Consider the following 25,000-nt stretch of genomic DNA (forward strand, 5'->3'; position numbering starts at 1 on the left):
TCTAATCCTTCACCAACTAGGACAGATTCAAGACCAAATAATGACAGATGTTGCAAATTTTCTGTGTATGGTGTATAAAGTCTCCATATTGAAGTGAATTGTTCAGGAAATATTAGGTTGGGTTGGGTGCAGTTTGCAAACAGGTGACAATGCAAAATATGGCAGCAGTTGCAGTTATTCAGAGAGGCCACAGGATCGCAGCCATGTGAACAAGTCGCACTGGTGAATGGGAAGCATTTTATGAGGTTGCGCTTGGAATATTTAACATGAATTACTGGAAATATATGGGTGTACCTTGTATTGCAAGTGTCCTGGGAATAAGCTACACATCCCTTGCCTGTCTCAATGGAGAAGACTTCGTGAAAAGAATGTTTCTGGTAATTTCACTTAATGTGTCTTTTTTATTTATTTCGTAGGTTTCTGTAATTAATACCGTGGATACATCCCATGAGGATATGATTGTAAGTGGGTCAGCTATTCTTAATACAGTTGAACTCTCAAAGGACTGCAAATTGCTTAATTGCTACTGTCCAAAACATTGAGATTAACTTTATGCAGAATCTAGTTCAGTGTCAATACTAACGTTTCCAGTAAGTTGTATGTTTGTGCAGCTGCTTGAATCTGAGTATGTGATAGGTAAGGTGCAGGAGAACTCAATAATAGGAAATTCCCTAATAGTTCTGACCTTACAGTGGTGAGCAAAGTCCTCAGCAGTAACATGTTCATGGATATGTATGTGAGGTTCAAAATGACCTGTGTTCAAATACTGTCCAGTATAATCTGGGAATTTTTAAAGGAACTGTGGATAGGAAGCTTTAGACTATATCTTGTGTAAGCGTATTTAAAGGAATAGTGTGGAGGGAGCTTTACTCCATCCAATCTATCCTCTTCCCACCCTAATAGCCATGCCTCAGGTAAATCAAAATAGAAAGTTGTTCCAATTTTATCAGGTTACTGAGGCCTGGGAGATCACAAAAATCCCTTAACATAGGAACAGAACAAAAGTGAATGAAATTACCATGAAATAAAATGTGCCACCAGTAATAAATAGATGTCTTCGAATGAGTCATGAGGCTGCAATCTAATCAGGTTTCAGATTGCTACAAACGTCTTGAGCTTTATTTGCTTGTTCTGATGAAAAACGAAAGTGCTGGAGTTCAGTTTGCTACGTTGCACCTTGCACCCATCACCACAGCAGAGGTGTGTGAGTGACTAGAACAGCATACTCTAAAGTGATTCACTTTGATTGAAAATCAGATGTAAGGCATGGGAGTTTTTTTTTCAATTTAGCTAATTTGTTGCTGTCTAAACGGAAAATTCGAGGGAAATTGACTAGTCTTCGAAAGTTGATCTCATTTGCCAGGTAAAGCCCTTGAAGTGGGTTAGTGGATGATAACTGGATTTCTGGAAGGGATTGGGTTAATGTATTTTTTGTACATTAGCTATAAAATTGTAGCTTAATGAACTGATCATTGTTCAATTTGAATTGGCCATGTTAGCACCCCTGCCATTAAACCTTCAGGAAAGCTGGCCCAAAAGGTGAGAAAAAAGGGAGCCTATGGGATTCAAGGCAAGTGGCAAACTGGATCCAAAATTGGTTTGCAAATCGGAGGCAAAGGATGATGGTGGAGGTTTGTTTTTGTGATTGGAAGCCTGGGACTAATGGTGTACCATAGGCATCGGTGCTAGAACCGTTGCTGTTTGTGTGTACATTTATGACTTGGATGTGAATGTAGAAGGTTTGGTTAGTAATTTTTCCAGATGACACGAATATTAGTGGTATTATTGACAGTGAGGGGGCTGGTCTCAGGCAACAGCATGATATTGATCAGCTTGTAAATTGGGCAAAGTGACAGCAGATGGAATTTAATCCTGATAAGTGTGAGGTGATACATTTTGGGAGGTCTAATAAGGGAAGGATTTACACAATGAATGGTAGGTCCCTAGGGAGTACTGCACAATAAAGGGACCTTAGTGTACAAGTCCGTAGATCCCTGAAGGTGTCAGTGCAGGTAGACAGGGTGGTGAGGAAGGCATACGGGATGCTTGCTTTCATTAGCTAGGTCGTAGAGTAGAGGAGCAGGGAAGTCTTTGGTTAGGCCACGGATGAAATACAGTATGCAGTTCTGGTTGTCACACTATTGGAAGGATGAGATTGCATTGGAGAGGGTGCAGAGTAGATTCACCAGAATGTTGCCTGAGATGAAAAGTCTCAGTTATGAGGAGAGATTAGATGGGTTGGGTTTGTTTTCCTTGGAGCGGAGGAGACTGGGGGACCACGGGACCTGATTGAGGCATACAAAACGGAAAAGGACAGACAGTGTAGATCCTGAGAATCCTTTCCCTGTGGCAGATGTATCTAAGACCAGAGGGGATAAGTTTAAGGTGAGGTGTAGGCAGTTTCACCGGGATCTGAGAAAAAGAATTTCATCCAGAGGGTGGTAGACGTGTGGAAGATGCCGCCTGAGAGGCACGTATGCTTGCAACATTTAACAAGCATCTAGATGAGTACTTAAAATGCCAGGGCAAGTAGGCTATGGACCAAGTGCGGATAAATGGAATTAGTGTAGTTTAGTGTTTGTTGGATGGTATAGACATGGTGGGCTGAAGAGCCTGTTTTTATGCTGCATGATTCTTATCTGTTCAGGTGCTTTGAGATGTAGTTTACTCTAAACGTTCGTTAAAACCTCATGGGTAGTGCCTGTCACTTGCCATGCCCATCCCCACCCCCTTCCCAGCCATAAGCATTCCTGGTGCGGCAGCTGATGTGTGGCGTTGTGACTGTACAGTGGTTCGTATATTGTGTTGTGGCTGCAGTAACCCTGGTTCGAATCCCAGTTTATGGCAGTTTTTAAAAGACATAGTTGTTTCCATTCCTGTGTGTGCCTCAGTTGAGACAGTGTTGGACTGAAAGTCTGTATTGACACTGTTGCTAGACTAGCAATCCAGATGTTCAGGCCATTGTTCTAGTGACATGGGTTTGAATCCCATCACAGCAGGTTGTGAAATCTGAATTCAGTAAAAGTCTGGAATAAAAATATAGCCAAATGGCGACCACTGCTGATTAAATCTTAATTAAAGCTTACCTGTTCATTAATGTCTTTCAGAAAAGGAAATCTGCCATCCTTACCTGGTCTGGCCTACATTTGACTATACTGTGATCTGGTTGATTCTTAATTGCCCCCTAAGGGGACCCTAACAGGCCCTTCAGTTCAAAGGCAATTAGGTATCGGCAATAAATACTTGAGCAGTCAGCAACACCCCCATCCCTGTAAAGAATAATTTTTAAAAAACCCTTTGAAATGTGTGGAAAGGAGTCTTCTTTCATGCGTCTAGTACTAATGTGAATTCATGACTTACTGTTAACAATTCTACAGCTGGAAAAGACAGATAACTTTTCAAGCCCTGTTTGCACTTTTCTGTGAGAGCTTTGTTTCAGTTTCTATGCTTCAAGAAATAAGCCGTCTGATTTCCAAGTCTTATCGGAACCTGTATCTCCTCATCCTAGTATCATCACACACTGGTAATAAATGTTAGAACTTAAAATTATTGCTGATTGTCATTTTCCTGTGAAATTTACTTTGGCTGAAGGCTATATAATGAAAATCTTCGGTTTCTCCCTTCTTATCACTGGACAGTGCTGGCAAAATTGTACTTTTGTTCATTTTATGTTGCTTCATTCTTATTGTGACATACAAAACGAGGCATTTTGTTACAAGAGTTTTTTCTTAAAAAGCATTTTTTGATTTGTCTTGCCTGGAGGGGTACAGCCTGTGCCAGGAAATTGGTCCACAGACAATGGTTTTTTGTTTTTAGTCCCAAATAAACATTCTCTGTCTGTGAACCTAATCAGATCAGATCTCACCCGGTACCCATACTGAAGCACTTAGTGGAAATGTCACTGGGGTGACTACCAGGTGCTGGCTACTGTTTTGTTCCCATTTTTCCACCCTTTTCTTCATTTATTGGTAATCTTTCGTGCTGGACAGCAGTAAGAACTGAGAAGAAACAGTCTTTGAGCTAAAGATGAGCACACTTGTTTTCACAAAGTAAAGCTTTTTTGCTGAAATCATGTTTTACTGTTAGAAAATCATTACCTGATGAAGGAGAGCCAGCCTGGCCGACTGAAAGGGAAATTCTTTTGACAAGTCTTCTGGAGTTTTAAGAGACTGTTTCTGGCAGGGTGGTTAAAGGGAAACCAGTGAACATAGCATACTTGAATTTTTCAAAGGCATTCAGTATGAGGCTGTACAAAGCTTTTTCTGTGAGATAAGAGCTTATTGGGTTGGAGGTAATGTGTATTATTATGGATAGAAATTTGACTAAATGGCAGGAAACAAATGGAATAAGCAGTTCATTTTCAGGTTGGCAGGTTTTTATTAATGGAGGGTGGCAAGGGTCAATGCTAAAGCCTCAGCTATTTACAATCTGTATTAATGACTTAGATGAAGTATAATGTGTCCCATTTTGCTGCTGATGTAGAGCTAGGTGGGAAACTCTGAGGAGAATGCTGAGTTTGCAAAGGCGTGCAGAAAAATTAAGTGAGTGGATAAATTGGTTGCAGATGGAGGACAATGTGTGAAGTTATTCAATTTTGTAGGAAAAAGAGAAAAACTGTATGTTCTTTAATTGGTGAGAAACTGTTAAATGTTGGATTTCAGAAGGATTTAGAAAGATAAAACACAGGTGTAGTAAGTAGTTAGCAAAGCTAATGGTATTTTGACCTTTACTGTGAGGGGACTGGAGTACATGAGCAAGGGAGCCTTGCTGCAGAAGTGTAGGGTTTTAATGGGTCCACAACTGGAGTACTAGTGTAATCGTCTGTACCTAAAGAAAGACATATTTGCCTTAAAGAGGAGTATACTTAAGTTTGAGATCAAAAATGATTTTAGGATGCAAGAGCATTTGGAGATGAGGTAAGAAAGTGGAATCAAGTTACAGTCTTATTGTACAAAAGTACAAGTTTGATGGGTCTATTTCTTATGTTCTTCTACAGAGCTGTTGCTGCAGCACAAAGTCCCCGTAGTTTGCATTTTTGATGTCATCGTTTGGTTTTTGTAAATTAAAGATTTGTTTTAATGTTCGTAAAATTCACAGGCCCCCCAGGCTTTGTGGTACAACTGCTTTTCACTGAGTTTGAACTCCATCTACCAAAGTTTTCAATGCGAGGGAGTGGGATGCTTGCTCTTTGAATCCAACAGCAACCAGCCAAAATTGCTGAGGTTAGGTCAGTTGAAAATTTCAGCCGAAATTGCTTGCCCTAAAAGGATAAATGAGCCAAGTTATTTGCAAACCGTCTATGATCTAGTTTAGTGGTGAAACAGTCTGGAGTGGCTAAATGCCTCCTGTATTTACATCCATACGCAAATCCACACCTAAGTGCACATACATGCATTCACACACACGTCAACATAATCACATACGGAGATTCATGCACGCGCACAAATCCATCCACATACACCTACACACCCATGCATCTAACCGCACACATACATACCTATGCTCACACTCACCATTCCCCCATATGTGTGTTCAGGGATGTGTAGATTAGGTGGGTTATTGGGGGATGCGTCTGGGTGGGATGCTCGATTGTCGGTGTGGACTTGTTGGGCCGAAGGCCCTGTTTCCACACTGGGGATTCTATGAATACATACACAGACGTGCAAAGGGACAATAAAGATACTGTATAAGTTCATGTAGTTCTTTAAAATCAACTGGTTCTGACACACCTCTGTGGCAGATATAACTTGAACTTTGATCTTCTAGCCCTGAAATAGTGTCACTACGATTGTGCTACAAGAGCCCTCTCAAGTTGCTACTTTATGAATTGCAAGCATTTTTGATAAATGAGATTACAGCCTGATTGCACCTTTATTCCCAAACTGAGCCACTTTGCTATTATTGGACCTAAGCCTCAATTGATGATTCAGAAATATTCTGGATGTTATACGTTACTACTCTTCTGCAGAATGGTTTCTTATTACTTATACTGAGTTGTCAATTAGTGTCTCATGAAATTGAATTCCCGTGAATATAGGGACATTTATGTCATTGAGTGGTAGGGAGAACTACCCAAGGGCGCTGCGTGCATTAGTGAAGTAGAGACAGGCAGAAAGTAGCTGTAATATGAACATGTGGGTCACGCACTCATTAATGTAAGTGTTTGTGAAGACTGTGATGAGTCTTAGTTAGTGGAAAACCAATGACACCTTCAGGACGTTTGTGTGTATTGTAGCATTCCAGGCCTAGCTCTGTTGCCCCATCCCAATCACATCCACACTCCCAGTCTGAGCCTAGTCTTCTGCTCACATAGTGTGTACATCTTTCCACTCGAAGTTCCTTTAATACAGCCTTTAATTCAGAGCCTTGGGTTTCAACCTCTCCTCATTCTACCATTCCTCTATGCTATGTTGAATACTTAATTCTTCTAAGTTCCCACGACTTTTACAATGCAATGATGTACTAAAATTATATAACACTAAATTTTGGGAGACGAATTTCTGAAAGAACGGTGTGTTGAATACATTTCACATGCAGACTGTCGATCTGGTATCTCAGGGTGAGCACTGCCTTTCTACTCAAACGACTTTCATCATGTAATCCTGATTTTTCTTTTTGAAATGCTAACACAGCACGTCTTTTTTCATTAATTGCCATTCCTTTGAAATCCTCTGTCCCTTGCCACTGATTCTGTGTGTTCATCAGACAGTGCTGGCAGGCAGTCTGTTTCCATCCTTTTCACAATCCCTCTGGTAAATATACCATTGCACACGACTCTCACATCACAAATAAAAAATGTACTGGTCACGTCTTTCTCCAGCAAAATGCTTTGCATCTCCTTCCTGACAGTGATCCCTGGCCTGTCACCTTTTGCTGGAGTGAAGAAAAAGTACTTGTTTCTGAAAAATAATGTATTTACTTTGCAACTTTCACAACTATCAACACTTTGCAGCCAACTATTGAGGCATTGTCACTTTTGTAATGTTGGAAACTTGATTGCCACTTGCAGCACAACCAGCAATGGGATAAATAACCTGATAATTTATTTTAATAATTTTGGTTTGAAGGATAAGCGTTGACCAGGGCGCCCAGAACAACTTCCTCTGCTAATTTGAATGGTGGCATTGAATTTTTACATCCACCTGAGAGGACAGAATTACAGAGAGGAATTAGTAAGAATGACTGCCGACTCTATAAAGTTTGTATTAGGGTGATAACCAAAAGTTAGGTTAGCATGGTGTGTCTTAAAGGGCATCGCAAGGTAGGTAGGGGACAGAGTTCCAGTTCCATTGGACCCAGGAGACGTAGAATAGAGTGAAGAGGTTGGTGCTTGGATACTGAAGATGCAGGAGCCAAAGGAACAGAGATTGTGAGGAGGATGAATGGCTGGAGGAATTAGCATAAAGGAGCGACAACACCATGGAGACCTTTATATGCAAGGCTAGAATTTTAAATTTTAGGCATTAAAGTTTAAGATTCATTGCTGTTGGCAAAGATGGAATGATTGTGAAGTGATGTTTGATATAGGATACAACATGGTTAGCAGAGTTTTTGGTGAAACAATGTTACACGGTGTTGAGTGGAGCGTTGAAGCAGTCAAGACAGCATGTTGTAGAGTTTCAGCAGTAGGCGAGCAATTTTAAGAAGCTGGACATAGCTGGTCCGTGTGCTGGAAAGGTTATGGGATCAGATTCAGCTCAAGTTGAACCTGGTAGAGGTTGTGGACCATTTGATTCAGTTTAAAACAGATGCTGTGGATGGAGGTGTGCTGCTGCAAGTTTGTGATGTGAGCTGAGAGATAGTGGCTTCAGTTTTTCCACTGTTTAACTGGAGAGCAATCAAAGTTGAAACTTTTATTGGAATGAATCGGAGCCACTTTGGCAATGTAATCCAAATTCCTGAGGATGGCAGTGTTGATCAGATAGTGCATTAGGATAGGGAGCCTGAATGCCATGTGTATCATGTTCTGTAGGTTTCCCTGCTTTTGAGATGTTTGTTGACAGCATATTAAAATTGCTTGAGATTACAAATTAACTTGTGCTCTAATATTGTTGATTGGCAAAGGTTATTTACGTTTAAATAAAATTGATTCATCCAGTTGAGCTACCAAACAAAGAGCCTTGTGAACTGGCATTAAGGGCATGTAGATTAAATGCAGAGAGGAGTCAGAGACATCAATCGTCAGCAGTATACAGGGTTGGCTAATCATCTGTGGCGTGACTGTCAAGTGTGCAGAGTTTGCTGATTACATGTGCGATGTTGCATTGACAGCTTACTCTTCTTTTCCACCAGTCATATCCTTCATTGTCCAATTGTCAAGCTTCAAAGACTTCATTAAGGTAGTTCCCTATAATGTTGAAGTCACACATCCTATTCTATGCAAGTAACTTGTTATATGGGAAATTGCATTTATATACCTACAAACCTTCCTCTCTGTTTCATTACCCAGTTGTTCACAACATCAGTGGTTTTGAACTAAGCCAGACATAGCTCAGAGGCCCTGATTTCATCGTGGCCTGTGCTGATTAAATAATCCCTAAGGTACAATTTAAGACGTTACAGTTGGTTTCTGTCACTTTTGGGTATAGATATGGGTGGAGAAAGAAGAAAAAGAATCATTACCCACCCGTTGCTAGGAAATGCTGTTTGTGGGGCAGGGGCAGGAATGTCTGATAGGATCAGGCTCAGCCCCACCACCTTGTTCAGCTGAATATTCTACTGATGCTGCATGAAGATTGGCCATTTGGCTAAGGTACTGAGACCAGCCTGAAGATGCTGTCAAATTGTACCCCACACCGAATCAACGAAGAGGTGAACAATAAATGCCTAGGTTTTCATTACATCATATATCATTGAATTACCAATCTCTTAAAGGTTTTGATATGCTTTTCACATGTATCCAAGGGAAGTGGTGGTTTACTATTTCACTTGCTCCAACCTTGATCTCGGGCTTGAAAATAGTTGCTTTATGTTTAGGTTGCATTATTCCGTTGTGCCCCCATCCAGATAACTAAAGATTGCTAGAAAGGATTGTTGGTTTATTGCATTCCTAATGAAGGTGTTTGTTTTGACAACAGCTACTGGACTTTGAGTGGTTACAGCACACAGTAAAAGTTTACTAAAACCTTTCCTCACCTGTTCTCCTGCAGCACGATGCACAGATGGATTACTACGGCACCCGTCTTGCAACATGCTCCTCTGACCGATCTGTGAAGATATTTGACGTTAAAAATGGAGGCCAGATCCTTATTGCTGACCTGAGGGGGTATGTAGATAGATGTGGTTTGCAAGAAATCTTCGTCACTTAAAAGTGCTGATGCCGTCAGCTTTAGTGAATGCATTCAGTAATAAACCTTTCTGACAGACTAAAATACCATTCATTTCTCTTTATTCAGGATACATTTAACTCGTTTTAAACCTGGATCACAAAGATAACAGCTTGTATTTATAGAATTGCTTTAACACTGTGCTTCATAAGAGTCACATAAATCAAAATTCAACATCAAGCTGTATGAGGAAATGAGGGATGATAACCAAAAATTTGGTCAAAGATTAGGTTTTAAGTACCTTAAAGGAGGAAAGCTAGATGGAGTGATTACTAAGGTAGGTAGGGACACGGCCATAGAGAAATTGAGAGCTTTACTATCAAGGCATTGTTTAGCAGGGAATTAGTGTTAATCAGCAAGAAAAAAAGAGTGATTTTCTGTGTTTCTATGTGAATGGTGAACAGGACTTGTGAGGAAGGCAACTGATAGCACCACTTTGGATGATCTTGAGTTAATGACAAGTAAAATGTGGGAGTCAGCCAGGAGTGCATTGGAATAGAGGTAACTATTGAGGTTGAGGACTTCAGAAGTAGACAAGATGAATCAGGCAATGTTACAGTGGTGGAAATAGGCAGTCTTCTGTAGCTGACTCTTAATGGCCATTGAAGAATCCCAACAAACCACTCAGTTGTACAAATCATTGATTTCAGCTAAAGCCAATTATGCCTCCTTACAGTCAAAAGGTTGGGTAATCAATATTGCCTTGCCAGTGTTGTCCATATCACTAGATCCTTATCCTATCCCCAGGTGAATGAAATTTAAAATTTCACAATGCTTGTCCAGTTTCTGGCTTTAATCAACACAGGAATGATGAGCATTCCTTTTCTTTCATTCATGGGATAAGGGCGTCACTAGCAGCTCCAGCATTTACTGCCCTAATTGCAGTTGAGAATCAATCACATTGCTGTGGGTCTGGAGTCACATGTAGGCCAGACCAGGTAAGGATGGCAGTTTCCCTCCCTAAAGGATATTAGTGAACCAGACAAGTTTTACCAACGATGAACAATGGATTCATGGTCATCATTAGACTATTAATTCCAGATTTTTATTGAATTCAAATTCCACCATTTGCCATGGTGGGATTTGAACCTGTGTCCCCAGAACGTTACCTCGGACTCTGGATTAATAGTCCAATGATCATACCACTAGATTGTTGACTCTCCCCCTTCTTAGTTCACATCTGGTTCGCAGATCTTACAGATTCCGTGTAAGCCCTCTTTCCTCTTTCTGCCGTATGCCCTCCACTAAAGGGTATGGTCACTTTCTTTTGCAAAATACATCAATGACAGAATCACAAAAATAGAAACAATGGAGAAACTCAGCAGGTCTGACAGCATCTGTGGAGAGAACAGAGTTAATGTTTCGACTGCAGTGGCTGTTCTTCAGAACTCGGATATTAATCACAGCTTTGCCCCGCAATCAACAGTGAGACTTTGGACAATGTCAAACGGTCCTTCTGCAAAAGGAGTCAAGTTGAGCAGACAACCATTCAAGCGTCCAACGGTATCTGTCCTGGCTTATTTTTGCTTAAATATCAGATGGAACAATTGGCGTAAACAAGGTGTCATCTGATGCTGTTGTCACTTGATTTTGCATCATTTCAGTGTGAGCAGCTGGTGGATGGAGTCAGCAAAAAGGCAAGTGGAATGGGTGTCTTCCAACTCTGAATCCCCACAAAACAGCCCTTCAGGCCAAAACTGGTGACTGTAGTGCGCAATCTCTGCATCTTATGAGAATAAACTCTTGTATTTCCATCCACCGCTTGCCACCTTAATTACGAATGGGCCAAATACTTATTTCCAGCTAAGTGACTGCACACCCGGAGGTCACAAGATATGTTTCCCCCACGCTGCGTGGCAATGTGTGATACAGTGATTGGTGGCCGGTTTATGTTTGATTGAAGTCAGAACCCTTGTTGCCTGGCTGATTCTTGAAACAGGTCTGTCTCATGCCACATTGCATTAGTGGCTTATGGTACAATTGGATTCTGTTTGTTTAAAAACATATTTTGGTCTCTTCTCCCTTCCCCTCCCCACTCTGCCAGGGACCAGTGGTCCCGTTTTAGGTACGACAGTTTCTTGCTTTAAAACATAAAGCTAAAATTTGGACTGAATTCTTTTCACAGGCTAGTGGTGCGACAGGTTTGAAAGAGGAACCAACCCACACACTGATAGTTGCTTGCAGGTCGCTCTTGGGAGAATGTTCTGAAAAGGGGTGGCACAGTGGTCAGCACTGCTGCCTCACAGCGCCAGGGACCCAGGTTCACTTCCATCCTCGGGCTGCTATTTGTGTGGAGTTTGCACGTTTTGCCTGTGTCTGCGCGGGTTTCTGTCGGGTGCTCCGGTTTCCTCCCACAGTCCAAAGATGTGTAGGCTAGGTGGATTGGCCAGGCTAAATTGCCCGTAGTGTTCAGGGATGTGTAGATTAGGTGGGTTATAGGGGGATGGGTTTGGGTGGGTACTCTGAGGGTCGGTGTGGACTTGTTGGGCCGAAGGGCCTGTTTCCACACTGTATGGCTTCTATGATGATGCCGATCCCCATCGGCACTGCTGCTTCTAAACCTGTGCATGGGAAGCTATAACAAGCTAAAGCACCTATTCACCATAATGCAGATAGTTTGCCACGCATTATAAATGAGGAAAATGGATCAGTTACTAAATATTTCCTTATTTCAGCCATGAAGGTCCTGTATGGCAAGTGGCATGGGCTCACCCGATGTATGGCAACATCTTGGCTTCTTGTTCCTATGACCGGAAGATCATCATCTGGAAGGAGGAAAATGGAACTTGGGACAAGATGTATGAATACACAGGACATGATTCTTCTGGTAAGGATTCTACTATGTGCAAACCTTGGATTTCAGAACACTTCTAAAAGATTCTTAAAATTTTCTTTTCTTCTGACTTAGCAGTACATCAAATTTGTGTATATAGAACACAGAGCTCTTAAGATTCAGACATCCATGCAGGTAGATGGACTTTGATTTTGTTGGCTGTCTGAGCAATCAAACAAACTATCCAGTGAGATTTTGCCCGATTTTATGTGTGCAGTTGCTTAATTGTTGTTGATATAGAGTAAAAATAGTATTGGCAAATGCCATGGGCATATTTCCTACTCCTTTTTGTATGAGATTGCTGAGATAGTGTACATTTTTGCTAAATTGGCTTGTCACGGAGCAAGGAGTCAGATTTGTAATGTCCGGGCTGACATAGGTAGTTCCTTACAGCTCAAACATTAAGCTGTTGTTTTAACTGCACTGGGATTAGGTCTTCCTATACATTGAGGTAGTCTTTAAAATGGGGTTAAAGAGGAAATCAACAACTGAGTGTTCTGGTTATGTCATCAGAGCTCTCCTGTTGGTGCAGAACTGCAAGAGGTGTGGCACCAATTGTAGCATCTCTAGTTTAGAGGGGGAGAAAATTGGACAGTCTCTTATACCTTTCCCTATGAGAAGCCATCAATCCCAACTGGCATTTCAATACCTAACAATGTGGCAACTCCTTTTCTGTCTTCTAACTCTAATCAAAGTGTTTGAACTCTCTAAAGCATCATTGCCCTGCAAAAATGTAATGTTATCCTTCATGAACACTACCACCTTTCTGTCCCGTCCTCCTTATTACATTATAGCCTGGAATATTTAGGTCCAAGTCCAGCCAGATTTAAGCCAGGTCTCTGTATTTAGCCTCTATTTCATTAGGCTGTTGACAATTTCTGCTCATAATTGATTCACATAATCTGTGACACAACTTGCATTTCAATACGATGCTAGTTGGCTTTGTTCTTTCTTCCATCTAATTTTTGTTCCATTTACACTGTTGTTTGTCCCGTTACTCTTTGGCCCTTCGAGGTTTATATGCACTTCTGCTCCCTGGTTCTATGTCCTGATGCTCCTACCCCTGCCATGTTAGTTTAAAACCTCCCCACAGCACTCTAACTTTGCTGCAAACATACCTTTGTTCAGATGCTTCCTGATGGCTTGTACACGTCCTCCCTGCACCAGAACAGTCCCAATGCCCTAGGAATCTGATTAGTCCTTCCTGCACCAGTTTTATAGCCATTCTTTCACCTGCATTATCTTCCTGTTGCGTAGTCCCTTGCATGTGACACTGGGAATGATCCATAGATTACCCCATTTGAGTTCCTGCTGTTCAATCTTTTTCTTAGATCCAGAAATTCTGCTTCAGGACCTCAACCTTTTCATGTACCTATGTCATTGGTTCCCAGTACTTCTTGCCTTTTTAGATTGTCCTGTGCCTGTTCAATGACATATTTTAGCATCATATTTATAAAGCATAATTGTACACACAATGCAGTAAGTAATATGCTCTCTTCTCGTTTCACGTACATGTTAATTTGAAGCAGAGAGATTCAGTATTGTTCATTGACTGAAAGATCCATAACAGGTTTGCCTGCATGGAGATTGGAAAAATATCACATTTGTTTAGTTCTGGAAGCTCTTCCAAGTACAAGTCGAGTACAGGAGCATAAGCCAATGTGCAATAGATAATCAGGATAAAGGAAGCTTTATTCACCTAATAAAATTAACCTCGCCTAAGTGTTTGATACTGACACTCCCAAAAAGTGAAGACACAATTCCAAACAAAAAAAATTGTTCTTAAAAAAAAATCTGCATTCTTTTGCTGAAACATGAGATTTCACTGAGCCATTTAATCTGTGCTGGAAGGGAATTTGCCAAGACTTGTGTATCTCAAATAACTTCTTCCGTGTTAGTAGAAATCTGCCCCGAGGAGCCTGCTTATGACACAGCATGGTGTGCAAGTGGAAGGTTCTCATTTAATTGACCAGAAGCGTTAATTCTGTTTTGCTCTCTACAGTTGCTGTAAGACCTGCTGAGTATTTCTAGCACTTATTGGTTTTATTTCAAATTTCCAGCACCTGCAGTATTTTACTGTTCATTTGAAAGACAGTCATTGATTCTTAAATAAAATTATTTGGATAAAACATGACATAATGCAACATAAGACTTTTTAGAAACAGGAAAAGATCATTGTACTCTAGAATCATGTTTCTTTGGAGAATGAACCTACCAAAACATTCATAACCCTTTCTCTGTCCAAAAAGCCATCAAGTTGTTCCTAATCCATTTATATTGTACACGTCAGTGACTTATCGTGGTAATTTAAACAGCTAGCTTATCTTTTCCAATTGGTAATGTTCCTCCCTTATTCTGTCCTCCTTCCTAACTCTCTCACTTATAACTCTTTCCTAGAATTTGAGCCATTCAGCATAGTGAACAATTGACTCATCATTTTATTAGTTCTGATTGATATTTGCTTGCTTGATCAAAGCAGGTCCAAAGGCAGGCAAGATGTTTATTGTATTTACATTGATACATAGCATATTGACCCAAAGGAATGGTTATGTTATAAAGCATTGTGGTGACCATATATACACTGCATTATGTCTTCTTGTCATTTCTATACTTTCTGAAAATCATGAATGTCAGTGAAGACGATTGTGCCTAGAGTATCAAAGACAGATGTTGTGATTTTTGGAAGAAACAAAGCAAACTAAACCAGTTCTTTTTGGGGGGAAGAAATAATTACAAGAGGAACGTTATCCACAGTTTTAGCTGACAACGAACATTTTGCTTCAAATTTGAAAAGCTGTTGGCTCAGGATAACTAAGTAATTACTTCTTGGAACAAACACAAAGTACTGGAGAAACTCAGCAGGTCTGGCAGCATCTGTAGAGAGAGAAACTGAGTTAACATTTTGAATTTGGTATGACACTTCAGAACTATTCAGTTCAAAGGTCATCCCGGACTCCACATTTATTCTATTTTCTCTCTCCACTGATGCTGCTAGACCTGCTGAGTTTCTCCAGCATGCTCCTCTTGTTTCTGATTTCCAACATCTACAGTATTTTGCTTTTATAATTCCTTCTTGAGGTGAATCCATGAGCCATCTTGAGCGATAGCATTAAGGGTGACACCAAAATTGAGAACATGAAACTTGTGGCACAGGAAGAGATCATCTGCCCTATCATGCTTGTCCCTGCTTTTTGAACAGAAATTGTCATTAGTCCCACACTTTTTTTTTGTTCTAAAGATTTTACCAGGAGTAAAGAGGGGACTGGCAAAGAATGAGAGAGTTCAGATACGAGGGGTGGTTGGAAAAGTCATTACTGTTCATTTTTGGAGCACAGGTCAAGAGGTAACTGAATAGAAATTTTCAAGAAGAGGTTGATTCTGATTGAGCAGATAAGGGAAAAAAAAGTCCTGAGGTGAGTGAGTCAATGTCTAGAGCTCTTGCATTCAGAATCATTGTCAAAAGAACAAGTGGGCAGATGGGAATTGTTTTCACTGAGATTTGACAGGTTCTGAAGTGTTCCACCTGAAAAGACACTGGAAACTGATTCCATAAATCGTTTTGAAAGTGTTATGGCCCAATTAGGAAGAATGCACCAACAATCATGCCCTACTGTTCCACAAACCTTCAGAAAGTGGATAAAATTCTAATTGGACCACCAAGGTGAGCAATTTGCCTGACTGAATGCTATTTAGGCCAAAAGCAATTTGCACCAGATTTCATCATTAACAGAAAATAACACTTTATTTATCATAGCACATTTAACAAAAGGCAGAGAAAAGAAAGGAATTTTAATCTTCTACGATGCATTTAAACTATGCCTCTCCAAATTCCAAAATACCTACATATTCAGGTGGATGGACAAAGATACTATAGGTGGGAAAAAATATAGACAGAGTAAAAAAAATTCCAAAGATCAAAAATCTAGATCTCAAGGAGAGTTACATTGTCTCACAGAGTTCATCTTGAATTTTAGCACTGATGACATGCTGCTATTTATGAAGCAGTGGTCATTCTTCACTTAGGTACGTGGATCCAGCTCTTTTCTTATTACTTATTTTAAGCTGTCCTGGTTTATCTGTCCTTTACCCCACATAGGGGAAGAGGTGGGTGCTTTTCAGTTTGCAAGCTGTGGTTGCTTTCTGCTTTCCTTGCACCTGCAGCTTTGTCACAAACTAATGAGAGTGCTGTTGGTAGACAGAATTTCCTTAATTCAAAAGAGTCTTGGTGCCATTCAGTCTCAAATTCTCTCCCTCATGACTTCAAAAAGCAGCATTGCACTGCACAGCTAAAGATGTGCCACACTTGTTTTTCAAATTACAAAACTCCTGGCATTTTGGTCCAGCCTAATGTCAATTTATAATCCTAAAAAAAAAATCCAAATCCTAACACAAGGGATTTGGGCAGGTACTTGAGGATGAGTAACATGCAGAATTATGGAGGAGAAGCAAAACAAGTTTTAGCACTGGCATGATGGACTAAGTGATCTTCTGGATCCAAGTTTCTCCATGAAAGAGGTGAAGGCAAAGCAATCTCTGTCGCTGACAGTCAGACTCAGCGCTTGGTGCTTTCAAAGCTCAGCTGCAGATCTCGGTGGATCCAAGGATAATATTTAAGGAAGTAACTTAGGGGGATAGCTTGGGGTTGGTGGTGTATTTGAAGTCCAGAAATCAGCATGGATATGAAGGATCTGGGAGCTGAAGTGTTGATGCTTCAGGGCAATATCTTCCAGCACTGTCTGGCTTCAAATGTCTTAGCAATTGGCACTTTACAACATCAGTAAATTATTTGCAGTCAACCAGAGCTTCACTCTGAGTAATTGCAGTATTTGTTGCTTGACTGTTCGGCTGGATTAGGGAACACTCTTATTACTGACTATGATCTGAAAGTCTCTTGAAGCAGAGCCCAGAAAAGAGGGGAACAATTTGAAGTATGGCTCAGACATGGGCCGTAGAGGAATGAAATTAGATGATTAAAAGCCTGGTCTGAGGCATAGATTTAAGGAGCATATTAAAAGACTAAAGGGAGTGGAGGTTTGGGAAGGAAATTCCAGAGACAAGAGTCATGGTATTTGAAGCCAGTCCTGCCAACGGTGGAGCAAGTAAAATTAAATGTACCAGAAGCACAAATTGGGGGAGTGAAGATACCTCCATCATAGCTCTGGAGGAGGTTACAGAATTCGAGAGGGACATGGCCATCAGTGAATAGTGCAAAGTTTTGGAGGACCTTAAATTTGGGGGAAGAAGAAATGAGTTTGACCAGTGATGCATTGGGATAGTTGGCTTGAAAGGTAACAAGAATAGATGAGAGTGTCAATAGCAAAAGAGCTAAGGCAGGGCAAGGTCAGGTGCTGCAACAGTGGTAGAACTAGGCAATCTTAATGATAACAAGGAGTAGAGCTGGATGAACACAGCAGGCCAAGCAGCATCAGAGGAACAGGAAGGCTGACGTTTCAGGCCTAGACCCTTCTTCAGAAACATGGATAGGCTTACTTCTGGGTCACATATCAACATCACAGTTGCAAATAGACAGGTTTAACTTCAAGTTACCAGCTACAGACTCCATGGTTAAGGAATAATTTCTGGCAGGAATTGAAAAGGACTTTGATCTTGCCCTTAAGAGATTGATAGATTTTTTTAATGTTATGGATGAGTATTGAAAGTTTAGGAGCCAAAGTGAGTAAATGGAGGTTACACATTGATCAGTCATATTCCAATTGTATAGTTTAACAAGCAAGAAGAACTGCATATTCATTCCTATGTCACTCTGATTGATAGTACAACATGGCAGAAAATCGTGTGGGTTAGGACAGGAATCAAGTCTTGGAGCCAACTGGATAATATTAATAACTTGTGCACTCTTCTCTTAATCCCTGATGTTAGTAGCTACATAGACTAGTTTGCAGGCCCCTGTTGTTTGTCAACAACATGCACTACACCCATTTTAACTGAACAGAGTTGGCAACAGCCATTCTCTGGTTCATTCTTCAGGACAATGCCTCTCTCAATCAGAGTTAACCTGCCTGATTTAAGCAAAAGTTTGGAAGTCAACTATCTAATTGTTGAATTCAGCATCTAATTGATGAATTCTCCATGGCAACACCTGTACCAAACAGTCTCCTTGTCATCCAATGAGTGTGCTCTGCTCATACAGTCCAAAAAGTGTTGTTGCTCTTTAAACTAATATGCTTACGAATTGTCCTAATGAGCTCAAAATGAAAAACTTCAGCAAAATATGCCCTTTTTCAGCAAGATCCAAGTAGTTGTTTTCCTTTGTTGACCACCTGGATGCTTTATACTTTTGACCTCATACAAAAGCCAATGTTATAAAGTTAAAGGAGCATGATATACAACTGAAAGGTTATGGTTTTCTTGTTCCAGTCAACTCATTGTGCTGGGCTCCTCACGAGTTCGGGTTGATCCTTGTCTGTGGTAGTTCTGATGGTGCAATCTCGGTGCTTTCATACTCGGGCGACGGTCAGTGGGAAATGAAGAAAATCAGCAATGCGCACACGGTAAGAAGCAATTTTTTTTGGAGTGACTATTAACACTGACATCAGTCCATGATTTATAGATAGGACAGGCCTCAAACTATCTATTTTAAAGCAAACAATGCATTTTACAGTAAAAAACTAATTACTCTAAAGACCACAGCAAAGCATGTGACCAAGATCACAGCACTTTCTGAGAACAGTATGATTATTTTTGCTGCAAAATGTGATGACTGATAGTATATTTAATATGCATAATGTCAATGTCAGTGACAATAGCAGGGCTGACTCCAGGAATATTGATAGGGGGAATTATCCATTCAGCCTACACTTATGGGTGACTATGTGAAGCTTTTATTTTGTTTAGCTTTTCAATGTTGGGGCTTGAATTAAGTTTTTGGACAGGAAGAGGATGCGTAATTTCGGACAATGTCAGTTTCACACGGTTTCTTTCTCTCTTTACAGATTGGTTGCAATGCCGTCAGTTGGGCTCCAGCAGTTATACCCGGGAGTCTTGTGGACCAACCTTCAGGGCAGAAGCCAAATTATGTCAAGCGATTCGTGTCGGGAGGTTGTGACAATCTGGTCAAAATATGGAAGTAAGTTGTGTTCATTCTGCTCACTTTGGATGGTGGTTCCCTCTGGAGTTTAAAGTTTGTTTCTGTTGTCCCATGTCATTTTTGAATGACCATCTCTCTCAGAAATTTCAGTAAATAAATATGAGAGTCGGAAATTAAATCAAAAAGTGGTGAAGAAACTCAGTGGGTCTGGTAACGATGACCAATATGACTCTTCAGCGGAAGAGTCTGAACAAGAATCAAATCGGACTTGAAACGTTAACTCTGTTTCTTGCTCCGTAACTGCTGCCAGACCTGCTGATTTTCTCCAGCATTTTATTTCTGATTCCCAGCATCCACAGAATTCAGCTTTTATTTATGTAAGTCAGACTTTGGACCATGGTCGTCTTGTGGAGTATTTGTCCATGATGTTAAAAAACATTAGTTGGTATTTTGAGTTGCTTCCAGCTCTTCTCCTGCGTCCTTTACCCCATCATTGATAGTGGTATCTTCAACTGTTTAGGCCCTAAACTCTGGAATTCCATTCCTAACCTCTCCATTGTTAATTTATCCCTTTAACTAATTTTCTGGTTATGTCTGAATTGTTCCCTCCTTCGGCCCATTGTTAAATTTTGTACAGTTACGATAACGTGAGGCACCTTGGGATGTTTCACCATATCAAATGCACAATTTAAAAGCACTGTATGAAATTTATTTTATACCTTCCACAAATTCATTGAGAAAATTGCATTCAGCAATATTTTCACTTTTGATTTGCGCTTTCTCCTTTGAAATTTAAAACACAATGTTTTGTCTGCTGCAGAGAAGAGGACGGTCAGTGGAAAGAGGATCAAAAGCTTGAAGCTCATAGCGACTGGGTTCGAGATGTTGCCTGGGCTCCATCTATTGGACTTCCCACGAGCACCATTGCCAGCTGCTCCCAGGTAAGCACTGTGCATAAGGAATATATGAGCAGACTCTAGTGAATCTGTGCAGTCTGCACCTTCAGCAAAGGATGAGGCAGTCTGACAGGGGATTTATAGTGGTCATAGTGATTTGAGGCTTGCTGTGTTTTATTTGGGAAGGAATGTGGGGGACAGAACAAACTGAACACATAGTGCACATTATTGGAACTTTTTGCAGTTCTGTGCTGCTTTTTTTTTTACTGGTAGAACACATCACACACTCCTCAGATCACAAATCATGCAGAAAGCTTCACAATGGCAATGCATCCTTTTTTTGAGAAGGGAATTGCACTGAGAGTATCGATTTATCCATCTACTACTCCACTGAAACTTTTCACCACATAATGTTGGGGGCTAAGAAGTCATACCCCTAGGGTGTTTCTCAGCAGAAGTTAGATAGTTCAACACACTATTTCAATGGGGAAGAAGCCCTGCACAACAGAACAAGTAGTGTTTTGGCAGCAGAACAATCTGTGTATGCTATCTAGGCTGGTGTGATAGAAGGAGATTAGTGCTGTGTTATCCAAGTAGCTGATTATCCACACACAGTAATCTTTGTACAAAACGCCTTGTACACAACATGTAAATATACACCGTGTCTGCATATTTACTAAATAAACATCAATTTGTAAAGTAATCAATACTAAAAAAAACTCTCACTTTGCTTTTAATATTATTTGACTGTCAAATACACACATGGCCCTGGATGCATACACCAAATCAATGAGTGTGGAGACAACGAGAACGATGAGAATATCTACTACCAATTTAACATTTCTGAATCAGCAACATCTGTGTTCCCATTTTGCCACATATAGCTAATTCCTAACATTATTGGTAGTTTTAGGTTAGAAAGAGGAATGGATGAAACTGATTTTTTATTTTAATTTTTGAAAATTATTTCATGAAATGTGGATGTCTCTGGCTCGGCCAGCATTTACTGCCCATCCTTAATTACCATGGAGGGGTGGTGTTGGAACAGCTATGGTGGAGGTACACCCACAGCGCTGTTGGGAGCAGAGTTTGAGGATTTTGACCCAGCAACAGTGAAACAGCAGCCTAATAGTTGCAAATCAGGGATAGTGTGTGAGGCTTGAACTTGCAAGTGGTGGGGTTCCACAGCTCTCTGGCCCTCAGATTGCCCAGTGGCAGAGGTCTGGAAGTTACTGGCAAAGGAGCCTTCAATTTCAAAACTACAGTCCTCAATTAAGATTAAATTCTCGCCATGTCAGACTCTATATGCTAAAAAAGGCTGTGTTGGGAACTATAAGTGTAGTGAGTGAAATGTCAGTGTTGTTTTTTTCTGACATAGACCTGAGTTTTTCATTCTATAATGCTTCACCTTGCCAGCAGGGAAGTAAAACCCTGATCACCTTGCTGATTTAAATTTGCATGATCAAATCTTAGATTGTAAAACCATTCTTTGCTACCAGTGTGATTAACAAGGAAAAAGATATTTTCTTTTAAACTCACCGTGTTATAGTGGGTTGATGCACTGAGTACAGGGAGTGTGTGGGGAAGTGGGGTGAATTATGTGCTTATTCAGTCACCTTGTTTTGCTGGAATCTATATCTTTGCTCACTCTGGTTATGACTATTCCGTGAACACCTGGTTGTCCTCCCATGTGCCACCTATTGTAAACTTGAGACCATCCAAAACTTTAACAAGCTGCCTGTGTTCTGAATCGCAGCAAGTCCCTTCACCCACCATCCATGACTGATCCACTTTGGCTCCTGTTTAAATGATGATTTGATTTTAAAGCTTTTTTTTTCCAAATTCTTCAACACCTCACCCTTCCTTCCCAATATCTTTAATCTCCCATCATACAAATTGTCTGTGCTCCTCTGCTTCTGGCTTCCTACAGATCCTTGACTTTTAATCACTCTGCCATTGGCATATGTGCATTCAGCTGCCAATTCCCGAAAGCTTGGAATTCCCTTCCTCAACGTCTCTGCCTCTCTTCCCTTCAATAAGAAATGCCTTAAAACCTTCCTCTTCAATCAAGCTTTAGTTCGTCTAACCTAATATCTCCTTTCATAACTTGATGTCAGTTTTTGCATAATAATGCTTTGGGAGGTGTTCTGTTATATTGAAGGTGCTACAGAGATGTAAGTTGTTGTATGATTCAATGATTAACCTCCGGTTCCACAGGATGGCAGAGTTTTTATCTGGATTTGTGAGGACCCTGCTGGGAATACATGGACGCACAAACTCTTGCACAAATTCAATGATGTAGTGTGGCACGTCAGCTGGTCCATCACTGGGAACATCTTAGCCGTTTCTGGAGGTGACAACAAGGTATGGTTTCTTGCTTTGGACGGGTCTGTTACCCGAATGAATAATGTGTGCAAGTTCTGAATTTCTGAAGAGATACTATCCTGTTCGTATTATGAGGTGGTATTTAAAATGTACATAAAATAGCTGTCCCTGTACACTGAGAATCCCTTATTTTAATTACTCTCATATCTTTGCTTCAGTTTCTGTCTTTGGTGAATTTTTACTTCCTTTTTTTCTTGCACTAGATCCTTTTTTTCCTCGTGTATTTTTCTTTCACATTTGCTGCTGTATCCCCCAGGATTAATGAAATACATGTGTATACATATTTTTAAAAGCCCCCTGGATGGAACTGGCTATTGTAATCTAATCTTAAAACTGTGGTTCATGATCTAACCTAAATCGCCTTGATTGTAATTCCAACCCATAGGGTTTTCCCAGGGGTCTGTTATTTTATATGCCATATAAACCATTTAATGTCTCAATTGAAACTCGAGCCTGTAATTTACTCCTGAGGGTCTGTAACTCTGTCTACAATTTACAGAGCTGGGTTACTTTGAATCCTCCATGATCGTAAGACTACAGTGATCTTACTGTGCCAACGTTACACATAATCCTTTCGTGATGTTGGGGATATTTTCATCAGTAAAACAGTTCCAGTGTTTTATTTAATGCTTTGATTTCCTACCTATTTAACAAAAATCCTTTTATACACAGAGTAATAAAAACCTTCACTTATAGGTTAATACTAACTCCTTTCACCTCACAAATAACAACCATATGTATAAAGTGGGTGGTGTGATTATAATCACATTGAGATAGAGATGATGAGTATAAGTCCTGACTATCTACAGTACTTTATCTTCACATTGTACATACTTTCTTTTGAATTTAACTGTTTTGATTTTTGTTCTAATGTACTGGCCTTTCAAGTGATGGCTCCTTCTTGAATACACTTTCTTGGATGCCTGTATTCTTCCCCTATTATTATTTTTATTGGCCTTAGACAATGTTGGACCGTTTACCTAATAAGAACAGAGCAGCCAACTTCTTCATGCTGTCACCCCAATTCCACAACTTCAAGCAGTGGATCACTGTCATCGGGAATGCCAGTGTTTTTCTTGTCAAACTCAATCTGCCCAGATTGTTGGTGCCCTTCAGATCTCCATGGCTGTTTACTGTATTAGGAGTATGTTTACTGACGTGACTATTGGAAAAGCTCAGCTCTGTTGTGGGTTCAAGCTCAACTCCTGTCCAATTTGTTAAGTACCTAATCTAAGATGACACACCAGTGCTGCACCATCAGAGGTGCCACCTTCAGGTGAGATGTTAAACCAAAGCTGCCTTTGCAGACAGACATTTAAAAAAAAACCCACAACACTATCCAAAGGAGAACATGACCGTTCTCCCCAGTGTCTTGACCAACATCGAAACCCTCAACCCATGTCAATACAATAGATTATTGGGTCACTGTCACAATTACTGTTTGTAGAACCTTGCTGTGTACAAATTGCCTACTGTGTTTACTACAAAGTATGTTTTATTGCTGTAAAATGCCTTGGGCCACTCTGAGGTTGTGCACGATAATACAAGTGCAAGTTTTTTTTATTATTAGCACTGTGCTTATTTATAACATTAGTGTCAACTGTCTATAATTTGAGATTGTAATTTGAACATTCAGATGATATTCAGAGATCCGTGGTTGCAGTATGGTGGTTATAGTGCTGGATAAGCAGCCCAAAGCTTAAAAGTTAAAATTCCATGGCATGTTGAGAAATTGAATTTAATAAATCTTGCAATTAGTGGGCCGGCTATAGGAGTAAGATTGTCTTAAAAATCAACTGGGCTGACAAATCCTTCAGGAAAAGGAACCCTATCCACATTGACCTACATGTTACTTGTGACCACAGCATGGTCAGGTATTACAACCTCTGAAGTAGCCTACCAAGCCACTTAATTGTACAAACACCACCACTTCAGGGAGAAGTACCAGATGTATTTGTGGGATATGATCCTTTTCTTCCTCCATACATATACTGCTTCCATTGGCATTTGTGGATAATTTACTTTTCTAGTAATGCACAGTCTGAGACTAATCCACCATGGCATTTTAGAAATTGAATTTAATTGGAAAAAAATAGATAGAGGAAATACTATTTCTGCTAGTCAAAAAAGGCAGGAGGAATGGTCTAGAAACTAGAGCCAGATATTTCAGGAGTGAAATTTGGAAACATTTTTACAAACAGGGGCCAGAAGTATAGGACTGTCTTCTACAGATAACTGTTCGAATTGATCAATTATTACATTTTAAATCTGAGATTAATAGATATTTGTTATTCTAAGATATTAAGGAATATGGAGCAAATGTGAAATTTGATTGCAGATCAGCCATGGTCTCACTAAATGGAGAAGATAAATGGCCTGTTTTTACAGGCCTGCACTTCTTCCACTGTTCCCAAAACCTCAGTAAACTACTTGGAAATAAAAAGCTTATGTTGATGATAAAGATATTGAACTGTCATCTTAACCCAAAAGGTTAATTGATACAACTTAGAGA

General features: G+C 40.2%; 1 protein-coding gene across 1 annotated transcript in view; it reads left to right on the forward strand.

Moving 5' to 3' along the window:
- Positions 1 to 22,542, forward strand: part of sec13 (SEC13 homolog, nuclear pore and COPII coat complex component) — an 86,427-nt gene extending 63,885 nt beyond the window's left edge. The window contains exons 2-8 of the mRNA XM_048606248.1: positions 417 to 461; positions 9,150 to 9,265; positions 12,002 to 12,153; positions 18,538 to 18,671; positions 19,113 to 19,246; positions 20,028 to 20,148; positions 22,321 to 22,542. Of these exons, the coding sequence (XP_048462205.1) occupies positions 417 to 461; positions 9,150 to 9,265; positions 12,002 to 12,153; positions 18,538 to 18,671; positions 19,113 to 19,246; positions 20,028 to 20,148; positions 22,321 to 22,527 (909 nt within the window). The 3' untranslated portion in view covers positions 22,528 to 22,542. The remainder of the gene's footprint in view (positions 1 to 416; positions 462 to 9,149; positions 9,266 to 12,001; positions 12,154 to 18,537; positions 18,672 to 19,112; positions 19,247 to 20,027; positions 20,149 to 22,320) is intronic.
- Positions 22,543 to 25,000: the final 2,458 nt, after the last annotated feature.

The sequence above is a fragment of the Rhincodon typus genome, chromosome 16 (genome assembly GCF_021869965.1).
Source record: "Rhincodon typus isolate 14 chromosome 16, sRhiTyp1.1, whole genome shotgun sequence".
Lineage (NCBI taxonomy): Eukaryota > Metazoa > Chordata > Chondrichthyes > Orectolobiformes > Rhincodontidae > Rhincodon > Rhincodon typus.